Here is a 22,309-nt window from a genome sequence, read left to right as displayed (position 1 = left end):
TTACAAATAAAAAAAAGATGCTTTATTGAATGCAACAGCAAATATATATTTTAAAATATATATTTCATGTTAGAAGGAAGTCCTACGGATTCATACTGTCTGTCTATTGTATACAAATATATCCAAGCTACGAGGCCCTCTATTTTGGGGACCTTCATGATCTTTTTTTCCCGGCTATAAACACTTGTTGGGAATCGAGCTTGGATTTCTGCTCTACTCTTACCGAATGGATGGAGTTGTGTGTGCAAATGGTGTGTAAGCTGCACAATAACAAGTGTAGCCTCATTGTGGTTACGATCAACAAGCTGCAGCAGCAGCATCATCGGAAGACCCAATGAGATTAGTGGCTCGTTTGCGCAAATCTCTCCATCTTCTCATAGCATTGGTCATTTTGTCTCGCGGCACATCAGGAGTTAAATTCCACAGCTGCAATGTCTGGCTTGTGAGCGCCTCGATGCGCATGTGTCATATGTCGCATGTGTGCCGGTTAATGCGCGAGTTTTAGCAAAGGCTTGAGGTTTCTGAGGTGAGGTGTCCTTTACCTTCTCACGCAAAGCGCATCTGATGTTGCCCATCATGTTTGCTCTGCGAGATGTGCAAGAGTTGGCCACCATTTTAGTTGAAATAGGCTTCCCGTGTCTAAATCCGAGAAATGTTCCATACATCTCCTGATGCCTTATCGGACGATGACGGCTTTATTTCCATAAACTGCACGTTGCACCTTATTAAAGTCAAGGGTTCCTCTTAATTTCAGTTCGATTTAAGTCTGGAAAAAAAAGGTTTTGGCCAAATTGCACTGCAAACCACCAGAGTATTCCCGTTACATGAGGGCGCCCTCATTTGAAATCGTTTCAGATTGAGCTGGACGATTTAATCACTCTTGGCCTTTGTTCTCACACGGTTCACTTTCAGACGACTGACATTGTAAATTGGAAAAGGATATTGAATTTACACTAATGATTTGAAATGGCGATTCGAGTTTTGCATACACTGTACAAACTGTCTCATATCCCATTTGGGCCGTCTGTAAATCAAAAAAGTGGCGCCACCAGAGCACATTTTTTTGAAAGTTTGAACATCCTGATAGATTGTTGGGTGGAAAACAATAAGAGTCACTCAGAAAGAGTGAAAAAAAAGGCAGGGAACTTGTCATGAGAAATTTATACAAGATTTTGTCGAAGCTTAAATGAACATTGGAACATAATCCATTGTTACTGTGGTTTCACCGAGACAACCAAGATGGGTCTCATGTGAGCCGCAGATGTATTGTTTTCTGATTTACAGACCTTGTGAAGCTCTACAGATTTTAAAATACACCCTGGTATCATTTTGGCTGTCTGTCATTAACACTGCAGCGAGGCCTTAATTGGGATGCCTCCAGCCACTCGATGATGCTTTCAAAAAGCTTACAATCACTTTGTCTAAAAAAAAAAAAAAAAAATAGTTTTCTACTCCCAGTCAAAAGCTATGAGATTGGAATTACCATGACAACAAATGCTTTATTCATTAAGGCTAGTGCACTCACCTCACCACACAGACCAAAAGTACCTCCTGGAAGTAAATCAGCTTGGTATTGTTTTTTTTTTTTTTTCTTTCACTCTCTCTTTTATTGTATTGCTCTGTCCGGTAAAAAGCCTAATCGCATGGAGCTTGTATTCTCACTGAGAGTCTGTGGTGAGAACACCATAATGGTGCTACTCCATCAAGCCTACAGTAAAACACAAGGAAGCCAGGAAGAAGAGGAGATCTGCGGCTGCCGCAACTAAATACAGCCAACCCATCCAGAGACTTTAAAGTACCGTGTTGCATATATTCATAGAAAGAAGAAAAATAGAAATGGAACATTCAGAGCAGGAAGAGAACAATCCTTGCAGGGGAGGGGGTTTTAGGGGAGGGGGTTTACAGACACCAGGGGCGGATCAACACTCACCTCTGAGCAGACTGCTGCTGTAGTTGGAGAAGGAGTCAAAGATGCTGTTGGATGCCATGACAGAGGAACACTTGGCCTCCACCGACCTTTGGGAAGAAACGGCCGGCGGTGAGCCCGAGAGGACAGCAGTCTTTGGGCTACTTGCCCGTTTGCGAGCGAGGATTTTTGTGACCGCCGCAGGAATCTCAAAAGCCACAAACCAGCACACAGCAGCGGCACCGGTTAAGATGAAGATGGAGGTCAGAGATGTGAAGTTACAAAGTAAAAGAAACAGCAACTGAAGCAATTTGACCCAAAGTGTTCAGGTGGCCTCACCTGAGCTGGAGATGATGACGGAGGCCTCCAAAGTGACCTCAAGGCGCGGGAGGGCTTCGGTTTGTGGTTGCGTCTGACGCAACAGGCTGCGGAGTCTGAGGTTAGCAAGGTAGCCCGGTAGCGTGCTCCTCGTTTGTCTCGCCCGACGTTGGAACCTTGACAAAGGCGTCAGTGCTAGTAAAAAGCTAAAAGCCACAATGCATCTGCATCCTTCTCGCCATCCTCCACACACAGGCACAAACTCTCCCTCTCTGTGAGTGGTGGAGCCCGTGTCACATGTGACGTGAGGTCACGGGGCCTCTCCCTCCCCTCCTTCCCTCACTCGTTTCCTTTCCTATCATCTTTTGGTTGGTAACGGTTTTTATGTTTCACTTCGTACTTTCCATCATTCTTGCACTCTCACTTTTCATCAAGTTTTTGGAAACATTCTATTTTTTTTTTTTTTCTTTTCAAACCAAGCGTTGGACTCCGCCGCTGTGGTTTCGACAGAGCACCATGATCAGAAGTCGAGCCAAGGTTAAAATGTTTTAGGTCAACTGCGCGGCAAAAGCAAATGAGAAAGGAAATGGACTCAATTTAGCTCTTGTATGACTTTGACGTTTGTCTGACTGACGTCACATAGGTTTTTGTGACAAGAGGTGGTTTGGGGCCTGAAAAACCTCCACCCTCACTTACCACTTGATAGTATCGTAATCTAATCTTGTCAAATTAGAAGACACAGATGCAATGGCGCTGAGACTCCGAATAAAAACATGGTGCTTGCAGGAACTAGGTACGGAAATCCCAAGGACCTGCAGATCTGCTCTAAAGTCTTATGGAACTGATCATTCAGCAGTTATAAATATCAAGTCTTGAATATTGATTCTTGTGGATATTCTCATTGACCAGGAAATTTCATTCGCAGGTAATTGATGGCAATTGAACAACTGTTGGAGATCTGCTTCTTCCCATCTCATCAAATCTACCAGTCTGTCCATTTGCCTCACTCAGGTTCATTTGGACTTTCTTTAACTTTGATCATCTCTTTGGAATGGACTACTTTTTGACCGCACACTTGCCTTGCTGCCAAGCAATTGGGTACTGAACGCTGCCTTACCGAGCCTCGAGTGAACGTGACCGAGCAAACTAGGAAAAACCAAACAGGAAACTTAAATGCAAATAGCTGATAATGAGAAACATTTGGGCAAGACAAACGCGATTGACGAAGCTGATTGGTCGGGACCAGATTGACAAACCCTCACTTGGTTCCAATCAGCAAGGAGGAAGTTGCCGACTGCACGATATTCTTTGAATTGTGTTTCTAATTGGTGTTTTCCTTTGAGTCAAACACAGGCACTTCCGAATCACTTCTGAGAACCATTTAATCTATCAACTATACAAGCCACCATTTTCATTTGAATCTACTTGGGGTTGGCAGATGTGGCTTTCCTTTGTCTCAAATGACCACACGTGTTAATGCCGAGTTTCCAGGTCCAATGAGTCTGGCGAAGCAAAGTCTTTAATAGGCAGGCAAGGCTTGTTACACACAAGCAATCTATTTTTACCATTGTGTTGTTGTCTTTTTTTATTTTTTTATTTTCTTCATTTGATTATTATCATAGGTGGGGGGGGGGGGGGTTGATTAATTTTATCTTATTTCATTACATTCCTATGTGTGCACATACGTATTATTATAATTGGAAAATACAAAATTTAGACACAATTATATGCGGTCAATAAAATTGCATTTAAAAACTTTCAAAATGATAACATGAATCGTGTGTGCCAGCTATCAATCCCCCAAATTAGCTAGTATATTATTCATATGATTGACAATGATGTATCATGAATACACTGATGCCAATCAAGTGAGCTTGGTGACATCAGCCATGGCGCAGCGTGTGTGTGCATGTGTGTGTCCGTTAATGTGAATGCAAGCACAAATCACTGGCCTTTGCAAACGTGTGGTATCCTCACTTCCTCTGTCTGGTGTCTCCCAGCGACACAATGACCACGTCTGGCGATGGGAGAACATAACCAAACCACCGTCTGGTCACTCATGTGACCCACTTTACTTCCCATGGTTTGTTTTTTACACTGACTTGTGTACAGATGCCAGCCCACGGTGTGTTTTGCTAATTGCCGGACACGACTGCAGCACGGACCACAGCGTGTGTTTGTATGTGTATATACAGTACCATGTTCTGAACGAGTGTGTGTGTGTGTGTGTGTGTGTGTCAGGGAGCTTTCCCCGGTAGCCCGCACTGCCCCTTAAATGAGCAGTTGGCGTGGAGTTAGGCGGCAACGCAGGCTAAATGACACGGCGTGTCGGCAAGTGTGGCCGAATCCTGAGGCCGCGCTTGTGGCCCCGAGGGCTTTTATCAGTGCGTCCACACGGCCACTGTAGGCCCGCGACTTAACCTCACAAACAGCGAGACTTCCTCTTCCGACACCTCTCTCGCATCCCGACGTGGCCTCGGCTCGGGCCTGCCAACCGAGCGACAGATTACAGCTCAGCGTCTTTTGCTGTCGCGCTCGGCCAATGAAAGCTCGCCAGACCTTCTGACCTTCTCCAGTCCGGCCCAAAAATTCGGATGTCGCAAATTGATAACCAAGAGGCCTCGATGCGTTCTACACCTAAGATCCGGTTCAGTCAGGGTACGAGTCCGAGACGTGGCCTCATCTGCGCTTGTTTAGAAAAGGTTGAACCTCAGGAACTCAGTCATTGGATGGTTGGTTTTTACAGGCCACATTTAAAATAATGTATGCCACATGCATTGTGCGAGCGGCAGGTAAAAATACACTCTGTTTGTTATTCTTTCAGCTGTTTATCACATTTGAAAGAATGTTGCGGTAAGAAAATATCCAATATGGCTTTCCACTTGAATGAACGAACGCGGGACCATCCCGCAGCTTTGCGCAAGAATGAGTTGGCACCATTTGTAATGTGGCCCCAAGTTGAAGAAAGCACTCCAGTCAAGGCCTTTTTCTCTCCCTCCGTCTGGTGTGTTTTTCTTCTTTGTCTAGGTAAACATCTGCTTCATGTTTTGAAATGAAATCTCATGGCTTTGCACTGCCCATGACTGTGAGGGGGAAAATAGTCTGAAGATCATTGTGGCTGTCTTGCACTCAATTCTTTTTTTTTCCCTCTGCCCAAGCCTTGTTTATCAAGCCCCTGTATTTAAGCTCAATATAACTCCTGTTTTGCTGAGAAAACTGTGGTGGTTTAATCACTGTCAGTGGTCCTACGCCTCTCGGGTGTGGCTCGCGACTCAAAAAGGACCCGGTGCGGTCGTGCGTCCAGCTGCAAAGGGGCTTATTTTGTGGTCTAAAAATTGCAGGCTTCCCCATATGTTCCCCATAAACGTGGAATGCAGCGTGGGACTTCGGCAGCCTTTTATAATGGAGTGGCCGTCATTGAATCAAACACTGTGGCCCTTCCCGCCTCAGGCTTAGGCCTTGGGAGCCCATTTTAGGGAGCACCGACAGGTTCAATGGCTCAAATGTTAGTCGCACCTCATACTGGACCTTTGCCTCCATTGATTGAAATACCCGGAGTCTATTCTCATAAGCAGGGGTGTTTCTCCTCAGAGCACCTCCATATAATTTAAATCACCATGAAAGTGTTCCAACGCCGACAAAGCAATTGGGCAATTATACCCTTACTCCAGACTGCTCCTAAATGTTGCCATTTTGCTTCGAAAATTTTGTGCACCGGTAAATTTGCTGATTTCTTTGAATCATGGCAAATTTCAGGTCGGTGCTCCTCATAAAAAGAAAATATTATTTGTCTTAAGTTAGTTGCCTTGCCACTTGAAAATAAATAATTACTTTTAATTGATATCACCAGACAGTTATTATTATTATTATTATTATTATTATTATGCACAATTTTACACGATTCAATGCAAAAACCGGATTAGAAATGCTGCACACCCAGAGATTATATTTGCTATTCCGTTTTGGTGGACGCTGTTACAGAAGGAATAATTTAACATAATCAATCGTAATCAAGCGTCTGGGGAGTATTGCAAATTTCCAACAAGTGCAGCGTCTGAGTTCTACCACCGTTGCATCAGAACACGTACAGTACACGCACGCCTACTGCTTTTTGTTCCGAGCCAGGCACTCCCAGATGCGGCGGTTTTAGCATGCAGTATCACGGTTGGAAGTGATCACCAGGCCCATTATTTATTTATTGGCTCCAGCAGACATGGAGACTGTGCTAACCACACGGAGAGGAGGGGAAGACGGGGGTTGTTGCGTTTTGTCACAGGCCGCTCGCTGTCAGCTGGCACAACGGTGAGGAGAACACAAGCACTGCACTGAAAAGTAACTCCAGTCCACTCGCACAAAGTTGTCACACGTGCAACTGACAATTTGCAGCAGGTAAAAGAAGCTTACAGCAACTGCTTCACTCAAGCTTTTCCTGTTATTTTATAGCGCTGCCAAAGCAAATACTGGATATCCATTTTTTTTCCCCCCCTGTTCAGAACTTTTCCTGCTACTGGCAATGAGTTGCAGTACAAAATAATTCAATAATTTATGGCTATGAAAGAGATCATGTTTTCCTGGAGAAACGCAAAAGAGAATACATGTTTTTTTGGTCACAGTGCTCAACTCTCAGCAGGCATATTGAGGTATAGTATGGATTTATTAGGACTGACTGAAATAATGAAATATTTTAAAAACTTCTTTAAAAAAAAAATACAAATCATACAAAATCAAGAATAAAACTGAAAATCCAATTTTCTATTGATACTTGTAATTCTTTCAACTTATTTTGACTCTTATTTTGAAGTACCTAACATGATAACCTTTAACCTCATGAGTCACACCTGCTGCAGAATTGTTCGAAGGACCTGGTGGTCACACAGCACTTTACAAGCCCTTTCGAAACCATTAAGAAATCATTAGAACGCTGCTTTGAAAACGACTTGACAGTTTAAATTTCAGCCCAATACCGGACTCGGGAAAACAGAGTTACCTTCACTGGATTGTTGATTTCCTTGGAACCTTGCCTGCTAACTTGGCCTGCTACCCTTGCTTGCAAACTCTACCTGCCTGCCTGCCTTCCATCCACTCATCCATCCATTATCAACCATTCATCTGCCAAGGTACATACAAAGCATGAATATATATATGTAAATATTTTATATCTATTTATATTTTAGATTATTTTCTATATTTTTATTTGTTTTTGATTTTTTTTCATTTCTATTTACTCTTTCATATTTCGAATATATTTACGACTACTTCACCGTACTTCCATATATTGTGTGAGGGCTGTGTTTGTGTGTTTTCTGAACCACTTGTTTTCACCAAAGTAGTAAATTCACACTGCTTTGAGGTACCACATCATTGCAAGAAAGTAGTCGGAGGGTAAAGCGCGGCAGCTTCACATAAAAGCACCCATAAAGCCGAGACCTATGTCACCCCAAATGCCCCCATGAAGCACACACACACACACACACACACACACACACACACACACACACACACACACACACACACCACACAAACCAAACCAGAAGAGAAGAGAGCAGCCCATGGTTATGCCACAAACCAGGCTGATCCCGGTGACCTCAGCGTATCGTCGGAAAAAAGTCGGCAAAAATGCTGCGAGACTTTATTTCCCTCTTTTCCTTCCGATTGCTGAAAGAACATGGGACTTTTGCAATTGCAGTGGATGTTTGCAGAGTTGCAGGTGCACTTTCAGTACCTGTGCATGCGCACGATACTCGGCGTTCTGGTACGTACTTCCTGTGGCTCAGACGTGGCTTTTGGTTGTGGCGGACCAGCTTGCTTGTCTGAGGCAGGCAGGATGTTCCTCTACTGCAGATGCACAGCGGTTAACATCGACTTTGTGAGCATGAGACCGTGTTTATTCTTCCCAAGTTAACTATATTACTTATGGAACCACTCAAACATCCTATTTACATCCATTATTTATTATTATTTATATACTTTCTACTTCAACATATTATTTTATTGGAGTTCTATTGGTGAAACATGGACTGGATTTGGTCAAATCAACACAGAAAATGAATGATGGCTAGTTGCTCCTCCTGCCAATGTTCTATTTGGGAAACGGGGCCAACATTAAAACCATACCTCGTCATAACTCTGCCATCCTACACGTGCGTGCCTTTTTCTGCATGTGTAGCAGTGACCTGCTTTCATGTTTCGGTACCTGGCAAGAAAAGGGGGAGGGGGCAGGAAATATCGAAGCGTACGTCTGTCACAATGTAAAGGCGGGCATATGTACAAAACGTGTAGAGTCTCTTAGTAACATGATCGCAAGCAGCCTAGTCCTCCACTTTTCTTTTTTAGCACTCCCCTCGTGCCGCCTCGTGTTCATTTCTCTTTGTCTGACAAATACGCGCCATGTCTATTAGGATGCTTTATGAGGTGTTGTTGGTGACGCAGGGCTCTCTTGACAGCTTTGTCTCAAAAACACACAGCCATCTTGTCGGCCTCACAGTTCATCTTGCGTTCCATATGGTGGTGTGTGTGTGTGTGCCACTGCATGCCTCATCTAAGGGGTCGGCAGCGTTTGCTGTTCCTAATGAAGGCGACTCAGGGCGGGCAGGGCAGGGCAGGGCAGGGCAGGGCGGTCTCTCCCTCCCCCAGCCTGTAATGCATCCCAGATCCACTGGATGAAAACCAGATTATACTGCACTAAACGACTCGCTTTATTGTTTCCTTAATGACCCTCTGATAGATATCGGGAACTTCTGAGACATTTATGATTTGCTTCATAATTGTAGCTGAAATGCCATTTTTGAACTGGCTTGTGGTCATTTGCATTCAATCATTTGGATTAATATTCAAGGGCCAGCGAATTATTTTCACATTTTTGCAGATTATTGCTAAAAAAGAAATATATATATATATTTTTTTACTTACACCAACGTGTCAAATGTTGCAGATTGTTTCTTATGCAATGGGCAATGGGCTTTCAACACCCTATACAGTTTTTTTTTCTTGATTTGTTTTTACATCCATTAGAAATGTGTAATGTGTGTAAAATGCAGGTCTAGAAAGTAAACGCTGCCACATTTTGTCTTTAGCCACAGGTGCCTCTACTCGAGACCTTGTTTAACAAATGGCAAAACTGTTTTAAATATGACATTTTTGTGATTGAGACATTACAAAAAAAATTCAATTATGCCATTCTGTGGAGAAAGTACATCTGTTGCTCATGCACGCTGACTGGGACGGAGCGACTGTAGCCAGGTGCATGCAGACATGCTGGGGCTTTGTGGTTGTGGTCTTACTTGCCGTGCAGACAACCCAGAAGGAACCGTCTCTTTTTATTCCTTATTTCTCTTTGCTATTTGTGCGCTTGAATATTTTCTAACTCTGATTTATTATTCACACATGATTGTGTCTCCAAAACACCCCCAAAAATCAACCAAAAAGAATGAATTATTTTTTTCTGTGCACATATTTGTCATGTTACGTTCACAAACAACATGCTACCACATACTTTCCCACAGTGGTTGATTAACTACCGCTCACGAACAAGAATCTTTGGTTAGCTTCTGCTAAATGGGGAGAGGCCACCCACTCACAAACCCAAGTATTGCCTATGTCACAGACAAGACGTACGCAAACCGGCACTTCTAGTAGCGTGTGCATGATTTTGACCTTTCTCACTTTGGTACTGGGAACCTGAGATTCAAAAGAAGTAACCGCAACAAAAAGTTGCTTGGTAATTTGCGTGTAAAAGAGGTGGTTTGAGCAAACCCACCCCCACACACACACACTTTCCCACTGAACCCTTAAACCTATCAGCGTGATTGTCGACATATTTGTTACTATGTATGAAAGAATAGAAATGAAATCTAACATCACTGCAATCCTACACAAATATAGGATGACCCGAGTACTTCAGTTTCTCATCATTATAAATTGAAAAATATATATATATATGTATGTAGAAAATGATAATAAAAATAAATCAATAATAACAAAATATAATAATAAACAATAATTTCATATTTAACAAGTTTTTATAATGACTAGTCGTGATTTTTGTTTTTAAAGATGAGCAGGCACAATGAAAGGGACAAAGAGGAAAAGCGGCGGTAAAACAGGCCTGCAACTTAAATAAAAATAAGTGTTACCCCGCAGTTTGAAGGTTTCTACTGAAGTCGCCAATCTAATCTGAGCACACATCAGGAGCTCTACCCCCGGTCTGCCCTACCTTTCCTGCCCTCCCCGTTAGTTGGTGCATCCCTTCCTCACAGGGTGTCCTCTCCGTTCACAGATAAGAACACAAACGACTCCCATGTAACTTTACTTAACATTATTATTCAATGCTTGTTCTGCTATGTAAAGTATATTTCAAATTTCTGCTGATCTAAGAAAATTGAAACTACTTTCCAAACTGCTGGTGAAGTACAGCTCGTGACAAAATCTGAAACCTGTGCAGTAGAACACTGTTGAAGGCTCCAATTGAATCCCCAGAAGTTCTCTTGGGGTTCCTGAACGGAAAAGGTGTGTGTGTGTCTGTGTGTGTTAGATTGTATTTCAGCTTTGTTTGTTAACAGCGTCATGCAGACCGAAATGTTGGCTACAGCAGAGAGAAATAAGACACACGTTGGCATGGAGGAGCCTTGACTTGGCACAGCTCAGTCGGCCGGCAGACAGCGTAGTAGTTTACCTCTCTGTGGCTTGACAACTCTATACACAGAGAAAAAAGTCATCGTGCACGGATATGACATGCATTTCCCAACAGCTACTGAGAAGCTCGGGATATTTACAGTAGGCTTACATTTACAGATGGCTTCCCACTGGGCACCTTTATTTCTTGGACTGAAAGGCTCATTCAATGAGAGTTTTTTTTTTTTTTTTTTTAAATATAGTTGTCCAGCAGTGAGAGTGAGTGAGGTGATTCATGTCTTTTGAACGCAATGTTAAAAAAAAAAAAAAAAAAAAAAAATGCAGCGCACCACAATTCCTTGCTTGGACAAGAATCTGCTATATAAATATAACAATTCTCAGTTTTCATTTAAAAACACAGTCAGGGTTTTTGAATAAATATTTAATTTATTTATTTAGTTAATTTTATTTTATTTTTATTGTTTTGGTTGGAGGCTGACCAAATAGGAGAGAGCATTAAAATATCACCTGCTTAATGTAAAGCAATAATGTAAATTCACAATGTCTTTTGTTGCAATTATACTTTGTACAATAACGTATGAAACTTCAGCTTCACCTTTCTGACATTGGTATTTACGTCACGACTTTTCTTTTGGGAACAGATCTTCACAATGTGTGTTGTCTTTGCGCCTCCCCCGCCCGCCTCTCTTAAATCAAGAAGGCAGAAGTGAGAAACGGTTGAAAAGTGCGACAAGCGCCTTCCTGTTGAGTGTGCGCGAAACCCCAGACGACTGTCTAAGTTGCTCGCACGCAAACGCCATAGCAACGGCAGGTCTCCACACACAGAAGGCGGAAGTGAGCCGAGTCTGAGGAAGTTATTGGTTTTTTGATGGCCATCGCCGTAGTTTCATGAGAAAAAGCTCGCCTCAGACAGCGCAAGGCCGGCGTGGGAATGTAATCGTCATAATGATGCTAGTCGGGACACCGTTGCTATTACTAAAGGTCACTCCTGAGGTGTGAAAAGCACTCGGCCTCTGTACCAAAGTCGATTACATATTTAACATTGAAATAAAAAGATACATCATCTGAAATTTAAATCCAAACACATTTGTTCATTGATGCCTGCCTAATGAAGTGATGCAACAATGGCATTGTCCTAACATGACTCTGATGCCGCTTTTAAGCATACTTATCTTGGGACTGTTGCTGAATGACCCAGATTGGCCTCAATTAATTTTTTTCTCACCTTGTATGAAGGTCTCACACTTTTATTGACATAATCGCAACTGAAGTGCCGATTCATGTGGCTCGTTGCATGTGCACGTCAGACTCATGGTCTGAGACAGAACATCTTGCAACACACTTCAAATTTCATATTTCACTCTTAGGTTCTCCTTTTCACAAGAAGATATGGCAGGCATGTTTTTCCCCACGTGATATGTCATAAACCAAAGTCAATTTGCTGTATATTGACAAAAGTTGTCGGTGACATTGTCACAATCTATCAAAAAAAATGAATTCATTGTCCTCCATCCAAACATTTTGCAGCACTTTGACGAAATATAACGATGCTTTTCTAGTCTTGCCGCTTGATTTGTACTGCTTTTTGCGTTTGCGGAAAAAAAAACCTATTCGTATTATTAATCAGTTCTATGGTGTATTTACCTTGCAGCAGAAACGGTTTTATTATGCCAATCTAACAGAGTCAAACACATCTTGCAGCATGCGGCGGAGTGGATCCATATCTCAAAGCCGCACCTGCCAACGCCTCGGCCTCAGAAGTACTCTGAGCTGTGCCTGGGTTGACCAAGCATGTCACCAAGCACCCACGGGTCCTCTCAGCAAGAACACCACAACCCCAGAAATGATTCACAAACAGGGGGGGGATCATTAAGAGAGCTGTGAGAAATGATCCAATGCCACAATATTTTTAGAAATATATTTTGCATACCAATTTCTTCATAGGGTGGGAACGACTGCACACCAGGAAATCAGTCTGAGGCGACTCGGGATGAAACCACTTGCACTTCTAACTGGATTCTGTGGTCAGACAGAGCAGCACCATCTGGGGACAAAAGACAAAACTGGAAACAGATCATGTGGAAACAAGCACCTGTTAACAGCTGTGTGTGCATGCGTGTGTGTGTGCATGCGTGTGTGTGTGTGTGTGCGCATGCACATGCGTGCTTGTGTGTGCGACTGGCTACGAAGGGAATGAAAAATGGGAAAGAAGTTTATAGGCTGCTAAATGCCAGACTCACCACAGGTGAGGGCTCCTCTGTCGACCCCATTAAAAGCAAAGAAAATCGAGGGTCTGTTGAACTACTTTGTGATTTAAGATCCACGGCACAGAGCAGAGATTTTTAAACTCCACTTTGGCACACTTGTAAATGCCATGTGGTTTAACTTGCGTGGGGCCACCATGGGGTCTTCTGGGAAGTTCCCTGCTGACAAAGATGCAAAAGTGTCAATGGCAACAGCGGAATCTATAAAATGCATTCAGAGCACAGATGACTCAGTCATTTTTCATCGTGTCTTAGGAGACCCACCAAAACTGTCCAATGACCACAGCAAAAAATGTCACCGTTTGGTTTTTCATTTCACAAGCAAGACAATTTCAGCATATCCCATAATATTGTGTATCTTTGTTGAATATTTGAGTGTCTAAAATGTCCGTGTCCAAACAAGGCCACGTGCACAAACAGATGACAAGTCATTTATTTTCCTAAGCTTGTAAATGTGTCGCTAAAACAAGACATTTAAAAAGAAAACTCACAATCGGCCTCATTCACTAAATACAGGGAAACGTTTTATCCGTCAATCTTCTGCGAAATAGATCACATTTATCATCTACGGACGTTAGCATTTTATTCATTAAAAATATCAGATCTTTCCTTGACTGTCTTGCAGATTTTCTTTAGTCCACTGAAAAGCCGATTTCGGTCCCAGAAGTCTGTTTTGTTTGAAGGACAGTTGTGGTGGCCGATGAAGAAGAATGTTTTTTGTTTAGCTACTCAATTTTAAACGGATGAAGGAGAGCACTGTGCATCTCATTAAAAAAAAAAAAAAACTCTTATTAATTTGGTGGTGAGGAAGGCAGATTCTATTGAGGTCCATTATATTGTCCAGTAAAAGGCCACTCTTGCACAGCCTGGTTTTAGGGCTCTGTTTAAAAGAACCAAAACCAATCCAGGCTTTTAGGGTTACTGCCGAGGAAAACCACCACTCCGCGACAATGAATATTTTACCTTGCTACCGGCAGTCGCGTAGCATTTACTGACCACAGGCAGTGTTAAGTGTTCCTGACCAGAGGCGAAGGGGGCACTTAACAAATGATAATGCCCGCTATCAGTCAGTGCTCTGGGCTGCCACTGTTGCCTGAGAGCTCCTTGGTGGCTGGAGCCAGACCACTCTAGGCCCACCACTGACCAGCCGGCTTAACCACACACTCCACAGCCTCCAGCGCAAACACACCTCCACTTCCTGGTTGGAAGAGAGAAGCTGGTCATCGCTGAGATGACAGCTGTCATTCTGGTGGCTGCTTGACCTTCTGACCTGAGCAAAAGTAGGGGTAATGACCCCCGCCTGACCCCCTTTAGAAGGTTCAGATGTGGTAGAATGTCATGTTGATGCCCAATTTGCCAATCAGGTTGGTATAACCTGATATCAATCGCTGGTCTCTAGGTGGACTGAACACACAACAGATCTTATCATAATATGAAAATGAAAATGACTCCAAAAAGTAGAACGCCATGGAATGAATTACACAAAATGTGGAAATTCAAACCGAGGAGCTCTCCACTTGAAGCCGACGTGCAAACCGCCGGGGCATTGTGCTGCCTCCGCAAAATTCAAGAAAGAGGGGGGAATTAAGAAAATAAAGGGAACATGATCACTTTTGCATGAATTTCGCATGCCAAAAAAACCCACTGACGTGAATAGGAGGGGATGAAAAAAAAAAAAAAAAAGGAATTCCTCTGTGTGGTCCTCCTTGAGTGTGTGTTCTGTTTAACTCTCACTTAAGTGTTTTAAAGTGTTACAAGTGCATTAGTGCTGTAGGTCACGCTTTTGCTTGGCTAACCTCTGACCCCCCCACAACCAACCCCATTTGCTGCTACGGGTGGGAGCGGGAGCCCAACGCTTCAGAGACGAGGTTGCCTCAGGGGAAGCGAAGTGGCGGCTACAAAAGGAGAAGGTCCGTAATGACCTCCTCTTGGCTCCTTTAATGGCTCCCCTCCGTTTTGTGTTCACACTGGGGGCGACACTGAATTATTTAGAAGGCTACAACTGTGATCACACAGATATGCTCACATATGACACACACTGTCGCCGATAAACAACACGCTCGTGTTACAAGGGGCTATTTTTTTCTTTTCATCCGTCATTCTTTGTGCGAGTACAGCAAGATCTTTTTGTTTTTCCTGACACTTGCTGACTGTGGAAATCACAATCACGATGACATGATGGTGCAAAAGTTGATAGCATTTTGCTCTGGAACGATTTAAATGTTCTTGTATTTTTAAAGTACTCAGCAAAACGTCATCAAATGTGTGTTGGAAACTGATGAGTCACAAATGAGGGTGTACTTTTTACTTCCAAGTTGGTTTAGAGTCACCATGCCATCTAGTGGTACTACGCAAATCCCCGGCCGGGTCTTTCTTAGAATTAACTATGCACAACAAAGCAATGGTCCAAATTGAAAGATGAAAGCAAACGTTACAGTAGGCCGATCGGCTCCGTTGACGTTTACAGCTCGAGTGATCTAACCTGCGACTAACGCTCGGTTTCCTCCTCTACTCTTGATCCTTAAATCAAAACTTCTCCACATGTGAAAATCCGACCGAGACCCACAGACCATAACCACTCTTGTAAAGCGCGCCGTCTCTGACCTCTTTATCGTTAGTGACGCTGCGCCAGTCTTTGGGGTCTGCAGCCGAGCTGCCTTTACTAATTGAAAAGAGGCCGCCCGACCTTTACCTGAGGCCTGAGCGAAATAACTTTTCGTTATTTATACAGAGCACGAGTTGGAATAACTGATATTTTTATCTCAATATCAGAATTAGTCGTATAGAATTGGTGGATTTTTTTTCCCTCAAGTCCCAATTTCGAGCAATAACTTAAGGCCTCCAGGCTTCATTCAAGAAGAGGATACCTTGAAAATATTGCACAACGGGTGCTTTGTGAATTCAAATGTCATCCCAAATGAGACCGGTTTTGGACCTTGTGAATGTGGTGAATTTGTTTTATTTAAAGCATAACACTTCTGTAGCCTTTTTCAGGAACTGTAAATGGCGCGTCTTCAATGTGGTGAGGAGGCCTTCCTAGTGTAGTCACACATGACTTTCTGCATCTCTAAAAAAGATTTTGTCAGTGCATCGTAAGCATGCGTAAAGACTTTTTTTATAGCCTTCAACTTGAAAGTGTCTTTATTGATAATGGAATTCCATATTTCACTTCTTGTATCAATAATTTGACTTATTTTGCGCATAACACTGTACGTCCTGATCGAACATGTCACTGATGGCTGTCCCCAAGCGCCAAACGAAGCTTCGCCTCTGAGGCCTAGCTGCATCTGTCTCTCAGTCCGGTCCCCTCCCGATTCACCTTCAGCAGCCCCTTAAGAGGCCCGCCGTCGTTTTCGTTGCAGACCCAGGGGTCAGATGGAAAACATACACTCATAAACAGCATCTATTATTCATTGCCGTACGAGCCGGTGATTCACACACATTACACATTGACTACAGCAGCTGTCCGGTTTATGAACATGATCTCAACTTAATTCAAGTTCAAAATCTCACGCCAGAGCTCATTTGGAACGTCTGCATGATCGAGCAAGATTCTGTCCAATGGAAGTCCTCTTAATTGAACTTATTTAGAGTTATTTGTGTCGATTTGAAACAGTGTCCTGTTATTGAAAATGACTTTTTTTTTTAAATCCTACCAATTGATTAATGGACAAAATACTCGGCGCATTAAACCAATGACTGAAATATTTTGTTGTGTACATGAGCGACTCCAATCACATCTGTGCGCCATCTGCGTGCCAAAAGCCAGTCGCTCTTGTACGGAAAAGTACGTGCCGTTGATGGCTTGTGTATATATAGCGCTTGTATTGTTGCTTTCTCTAATCAACGGCCACAAACATCGGCCTTGAAATGAGTCATTTGAGAATTATTAAGTCCTCTGTTGATGATGTCTAAAAGGGGCAATTAGGACTTTTCCAACGCAGCGGTTGTGTCATTTGAAAATCTTAGTCACTTTGTGGGCCCCACAGTTGACAGGGTGTTAGTGGACTAATCCATTAGGGTCCCCTAAGGCCCCATGATTACACATATTGGCACTTTTCTTTGAAGATTTTTTCTTTTTTTTCTTTTGTCCTGATGACATCAGCGGTAGATTGTTTGTTTGTTGGGCGGGGTAGACGGCTACTGCCATTGCATTGGCAATTCAATTACAGGAGAGTGGTGCTCATCTCCCTTTTGACGCCCCAACCATCTCCACAAACTCCTGCAACAGGACTGCCCAGCCCCCCTGTCTCTTAACTCCATTTTCTTCACAATCCCACCCAAGCTTCACAGCGAGCTCAGCAGTAAGTGGCTCCCGCTAACGACCTCTAATGATTTTAATTGTCCGCAATCATGCACAGCAGCCATGAATCTCGGGGAGAAACAGAGGGGTTGTCATATGGTGTGTATGATCCTGGAACAATTACCTCCAGAGCTCCACGGGAACATGACTCCCAACTCCAAAGCCTGGAAAGACACAGAATAAGAGTGGCGCCCTGCCCTGCCCTCCCCTGCCTTGCTTGACTTGTTGCTTGCGTGATGTGATATCTGCAGAAGGAAAATCTCAAATCTTTCTTCTGTAATTTGACAAGCAGATTCCAAGCCGAGCTTTGCAGATGATTCCTTGGATTATTCCGACTTTTCTCTGCAGGTTGTTAAATTGAAAGAGAGACCGATACCAAAAGTGGCAGTTTTGACCCGGGGTTAACATAAACAAGACGAGAGGACATCTTTTCCTCCCGTCGGTAAAATCCTGACTCAGTTTTGAATGTATGAAGTCAAATTGAAATGCAGACTAAATATAAACGCCCCTGTGTGCAGACATTCTTCTTCACTTTGCCAAAAGCCTCAAATATACAGCACATCCACATCCTCCCTTATGATAAAAATATCACTTGCAACATTGACTGATTCTCAGTGGGGCTCCACATTGGGAAAGAAACACAGTGAGGTTGTTTGCGGGAGCTCTTGGGGTAGGTGGGTGGGTGGGTGGGTGGGGGCCCACGGTGCCGAGCTCTGCCAGAGCCGCATGAAGCGGGACCACCCAGGATGGCGTCAGGAGCTTGGCAGAGGTTCAGCGAGGTTGGTCGGCAGGCCGGCTGGCAGCCTTGTGCCCTACGCCGAGGCGGAAGGCGGGCGGGCGGGCGGGAGCAGGCGCTCGCTCTGAGGCCCTGCCAGAGTCGACACAGATATTCAGATCAGCCCACAAAGGCCACTTCAGCCTCCACAGCGGAGCCACAGTGATAGGGCGTGTGTGTAAGCCCGCATGTGCGCGCATTGAAACGATTGTGTGTCCATCCATGTAGGTCTGGTTTGGAGTTCATGCACAGGGAGATATTTTTAGTATGTACTTTTTTTTCTCCAATATAAGAGACCTCCCATATGGAAATGAAGAGGTCGACCCAGAAAATATTTATTCATGAGAAGTCCGTACCTCAGCACGCTTGATATTCTTGCTCATAGAATTAAGCAAACAGTGTGGCATGTCTGTGTGTACAAGCAAACTGGCTAAGCAGTTCCTCCCTCCATCCGTCACCACTGGCCTGTGATGGTTCAATGAGGCTGCAAAACAAAGACTTTCTCCTGGTGTTTATATCTTCCAATGGAGCCGGTCATTTCATCGCAGCACTTACAGCTTATAAACTCCTCGACAAATCACATTAGTATTTAGCTTCTCTCAGCAGTTTACTGCCTTGCTGCCAAAGTATCGTTTATCACCCTGTAATTCACTTAACTAGGTAAATTCACTTTGGCAGGTCTATTGGGTCTGTCTGCTGCAGAGGACATTGTTGGAGAAGGAAAAAGCTGTTTGAATTCTCACCACCGTTGGGGGTGAATTATATAAACCGTTGTGAGTCAGAACATATTTTGGGCGGAGGGTGTTGTCATCTGAAAATTACAAAACCCAGCGAACAATTAAATCCATAAATTGTGTGAATCACTATCTGGCCGAATCCATTGAAAACAATACATAAATAAACGGAATTATTTGTTATTGTAACAAATGAAGGAATTTTTTTTTTCTTCTTTTTAACACCATCGGCATGCTGTGTGGGCCTTCAAAACTTTCTCCAACAGCGCCAAAAAATGTGAGCTAGTCTGAGATAGCGCTACCTGTAATATATGTTGGTATACAATGTCCTCTCCTGAAAAATACATCAGACATTCGTGAATCGGCAAACTGACAGGGGAAACCTGTTAATCACTCTCATGACCCCCCCCCTCCCAAAAGAAAACAAAGAATCCACCCCTAGCCCCCCCCCCGCCCCCTCCTTTCTTCCTGAGGACATTTTTCTTGAAGATTACCAGATCTGCCTCGGCTTTCAGACGCACTCAAACATAAAGAGCCCACTGATCCCTCCTTGACTTTTTACACGCTCCCCACATTTCACTTGCTATCTGTTTACATGTCAAACTCTTCCCTGTCACTGGCATGTGCCTCTGTTTCTTGCCAAACAAAAACAAAGTCTGCAAATGATTTTGCCACTTTTTCAAAATGTGATCATTCTTATGAAGAAAGAAGAGTAATATCTCCCCTCAGGCACATCACACACCCATACAGATGTGCAATAAAACAGCAGCCCCACATGCCAACGCTTTCTGTTTTCTTGAGTGATGCGAGGGAGGGAGGGAGGAGGAAAGGATTGATCCTAATTGAGGCGTGCGGGAGTTTGGAGAGAGGCCAGGATTACCGGGCGCTTCTCCTTGATCCGTAGAGATGCAGATGGTAATCCAGCGGGGACATCCATATGCATGGGATTCACCATCCACTCCCATTTTCAGCGCGGTGTCACGATGGGAGCAAACCATAAGTATAGGTCCAATCTTCTGGTGATTCACTACTGCGTGTGTGTGTGTGGCTAAAGTCATGCGTCAAGCTGTTTTTCTTTGCCATCCTGTGCGCAGGCTGCAGCCCAGATGACGCACTTCAGTGGGTGAAACTCCTATCAGAAACTTTCCCAACAACTTGAACTGAATAAGAACTGTGTCATTTGGCCAGTTGTTCATTGTCTTGTTCCTGTTTGATTATATTTCAAAGGTTTTGGTGAGCCGAGTCTGTCTTTGTCGTGCACCTGCTTTCCATTTGACACTCGACTGGTTCGTAGGTGCAACTGCGATCCTTTTGCCTATAATTATTCGGCCAGTTGCTCTCACCGCATCTCGTCTTCCAAGAATTCTCCTCTTCCAACGTGCTTTATTTTTTTCCCTGTCTCTGTTTTAAGGTAATTATATCTGCAATTTCTCTTTTGTAATATTTTGGGTTTCTGGTGTAATTGTTTAAGTCATGGTGTCAAACGTGAGGCCCGGGGGGCAGATCTGGCCCGCCATGTCATGTTATATGGGCCACGAAACCAAATCATGATCCTTGCTAAATGTATACTTATAACTTTTTTTTGACAGTAATTTGAACAATAATTGAAGACTACATTATTTCTCATTTTAAAACTAGTAATCCATCCATTTGTTGTGCAGATGTAGAAATATGAGAAGATTAAAAGTTTATCGATCTATATATTAAAAGGCGGTTTTAGTTGAGACCCGAGAGGTGTCAGCAGTTGGACCACATGATAACTGAGTCTTCTCATTGGACATTTCTCTTCCAGCATGGAGATGGAGTCTTTCTGCCCAGTCAGGTCTATTCAAAATTCCACTGGAAGCCGCAGGCCTTTCCGCTTGGCTTAACAAAATCATGTCAAAAGCAATTAATATCTTTAATACCTCCATCAGCGCAGACCACCAAACTGTCGATAGGCCTGCCTCCTTTTTTTTTTTTTTTTTCCACCTTGGTGTTTGAGGCTCTTGCCTGGCCGGTGGTTTCTTTGGTTTCATTTGCTAGTGCCCTTTTGGTCAGCTGTGGTTTTGAAAGGGGCACGGGGCAGGGTGTTGTGGGCAGGACGCCCTTCCACTCCCCCCCCCCCCCCCCCCCCGCCGTCCCACATCTTCCAACTATTAAGTACTTCTCGAGTGGTTGCAAAGCCTAATGCATCAGCCTGCGGATCTGACTTGACCAGAGACGTTCATCCATTAAGGACAAGGCCTGGATGTTGATCCGCTCCTGCATGTTTTGAACACAAGCGATGTTGGTCTTCACATTTATCCGAAAGTGAAAACCATTTTTCAAGGCTTTGTTGAAATAGTTCTGTTTGCTCTCTTACAGGCCTGCTGGAAAATGATGAATGATGATGCCGTTTCTGTTCTCAAGCCACTGGTTTTTAGTGGCTTTTTAAAATGCTGACACAGCCATTTGTTGTGTCTATGATTGTGATCTTACGCTGCTGAAGAAGTTGCCAGGTGACCTTCAACTCATAAATTCTTACACCACCAAAACCGATGAAAGTGTCCCCCCCCCCCCCTCCATAATCTGTGAATACAATACCCAGGCTCTCTAAAAGGTGTTTCTTTTATAGCTTAGATTTGCAAAAGGAAGAGGAAGATGAGTTTTGACTTGTGAGCCAGGGTTCCACAATATTTGGTTTCTCCACATTTTCATTCATTTCTCTTGGCAGCCGTGACCAGTAACCGAGTGGAAGGTCTTGGCAGAGCATGCGATAAAAGCTCATGATTAAAGGGGCTAAAATAAGTACTGTGTATAGTTCATGTATCCATTAAACACTGGGAAAAGAAACAGACAGATTGGAAAAAAAAAAAAAAAATGTTTTTCTTTTCAAAACTTCCTCGGTCACTCGTCTATAGTGAATACGTTTATTTTGAATGTACTTGTGGTTTTGTTTTTATGATCCATGCAATATAAGAACGCTACCTGCGTCAATTGCATGTACATCTCCACACCTAGCGTTCGTGGTCATTCCATAGAAGGCCCACACACCTTGGGCGGGCTGAGCTGGGCTGGGCTGGGCTGGGCTGGGCTGGGTGCTGTTGCCGGTGAGCACACTGTAGTGGTTTGGCGCTGAAAGCCAGCCTGGCGACTGTGTGTTTTTGCTCTTCGCAAGTGTTGGCGACGGACGGCTTTACTTTTTAAACTGCAGCTATACCGCAGCTGTGTAAATACATATATACATTAATAAGTGATTTTCTTTTTTGTTGGAAATGTGGTTCTGATGTTTTAGGACAGTTTTTGTTGTCCCACTGATGGTGGTCTTAGGTGGAAGTATTGCTGATGTCGGTAGAGGGTGACGAATGGATGAATACCAGTTGGGCTGAGCTCATAACTAGAAATTTAATTGTACTG

The 22,309-nt window shown here is 43.5% G+C and overlaps 1 protein-coding gene and 1 long non-coding RNA gene across 3 annotated transcripts in view; one reads left to right on the top strand and one right to left on the bottom strand.

Moving 5' to 3' along the window:
* The window catches only part of runx3 (RUNX family transcription factor 3), a 35,719-nt gene extending 33,595 nt beyond the window's left edge, over window positions 1-2,124 (bottom strand). For both annotated transcript variants that reach the window (XM_085931614.1, XM_085931615.1), the window contains exon 1: window positions 1,931-2,124. In XM_085931614.1, the coding sequence (XP_085787740.1) occupies window positions 1,931-1,988 (58 nt within the window). In that variant the 5' untranslated portion in view covers window positions 1,989-2,124. The remainder of the gene's footprint in view (window positions 1-1,930) is intronic.
* Window positions 2,125-7,076: 4,952 nt separating this feature from the next.
* LOC147044941 (uncharacterized) lies at window positions 7,077-13,939 on the top strand. The gene is made up of 3 exons (XR_015068357.1): window positions 7,077-7,341; window positions 12,557-12,735; window positions 12,800-13,939. It is a non-coding gene; the product is annotated as an uncharacterized LOC147044941 (long non-coding RNA).
* Window positions 13,940-22,309: the final 8,370 nt, after the last annotated feature.

This window comes from Syngnathus leptorhynchus, chromosome 15, assembly GCF_054491065.1.
Source record: "Syngnathus leptorhynchus isolate UIUO chromosome 15, UIUO_Slep, whole genome shotgun sequence".
Taxonomy (NCBI): domain Eukaryota; kingdom Metazoa; phylum Chordata; class Actinopteri; order Syngnathiformes; family Syngnathidae; genus Syngnathus; species Syngnathus leptorhynchus.
This window is presented reverse-complemented; position numbering and strand designations above follow the sequence as displayed.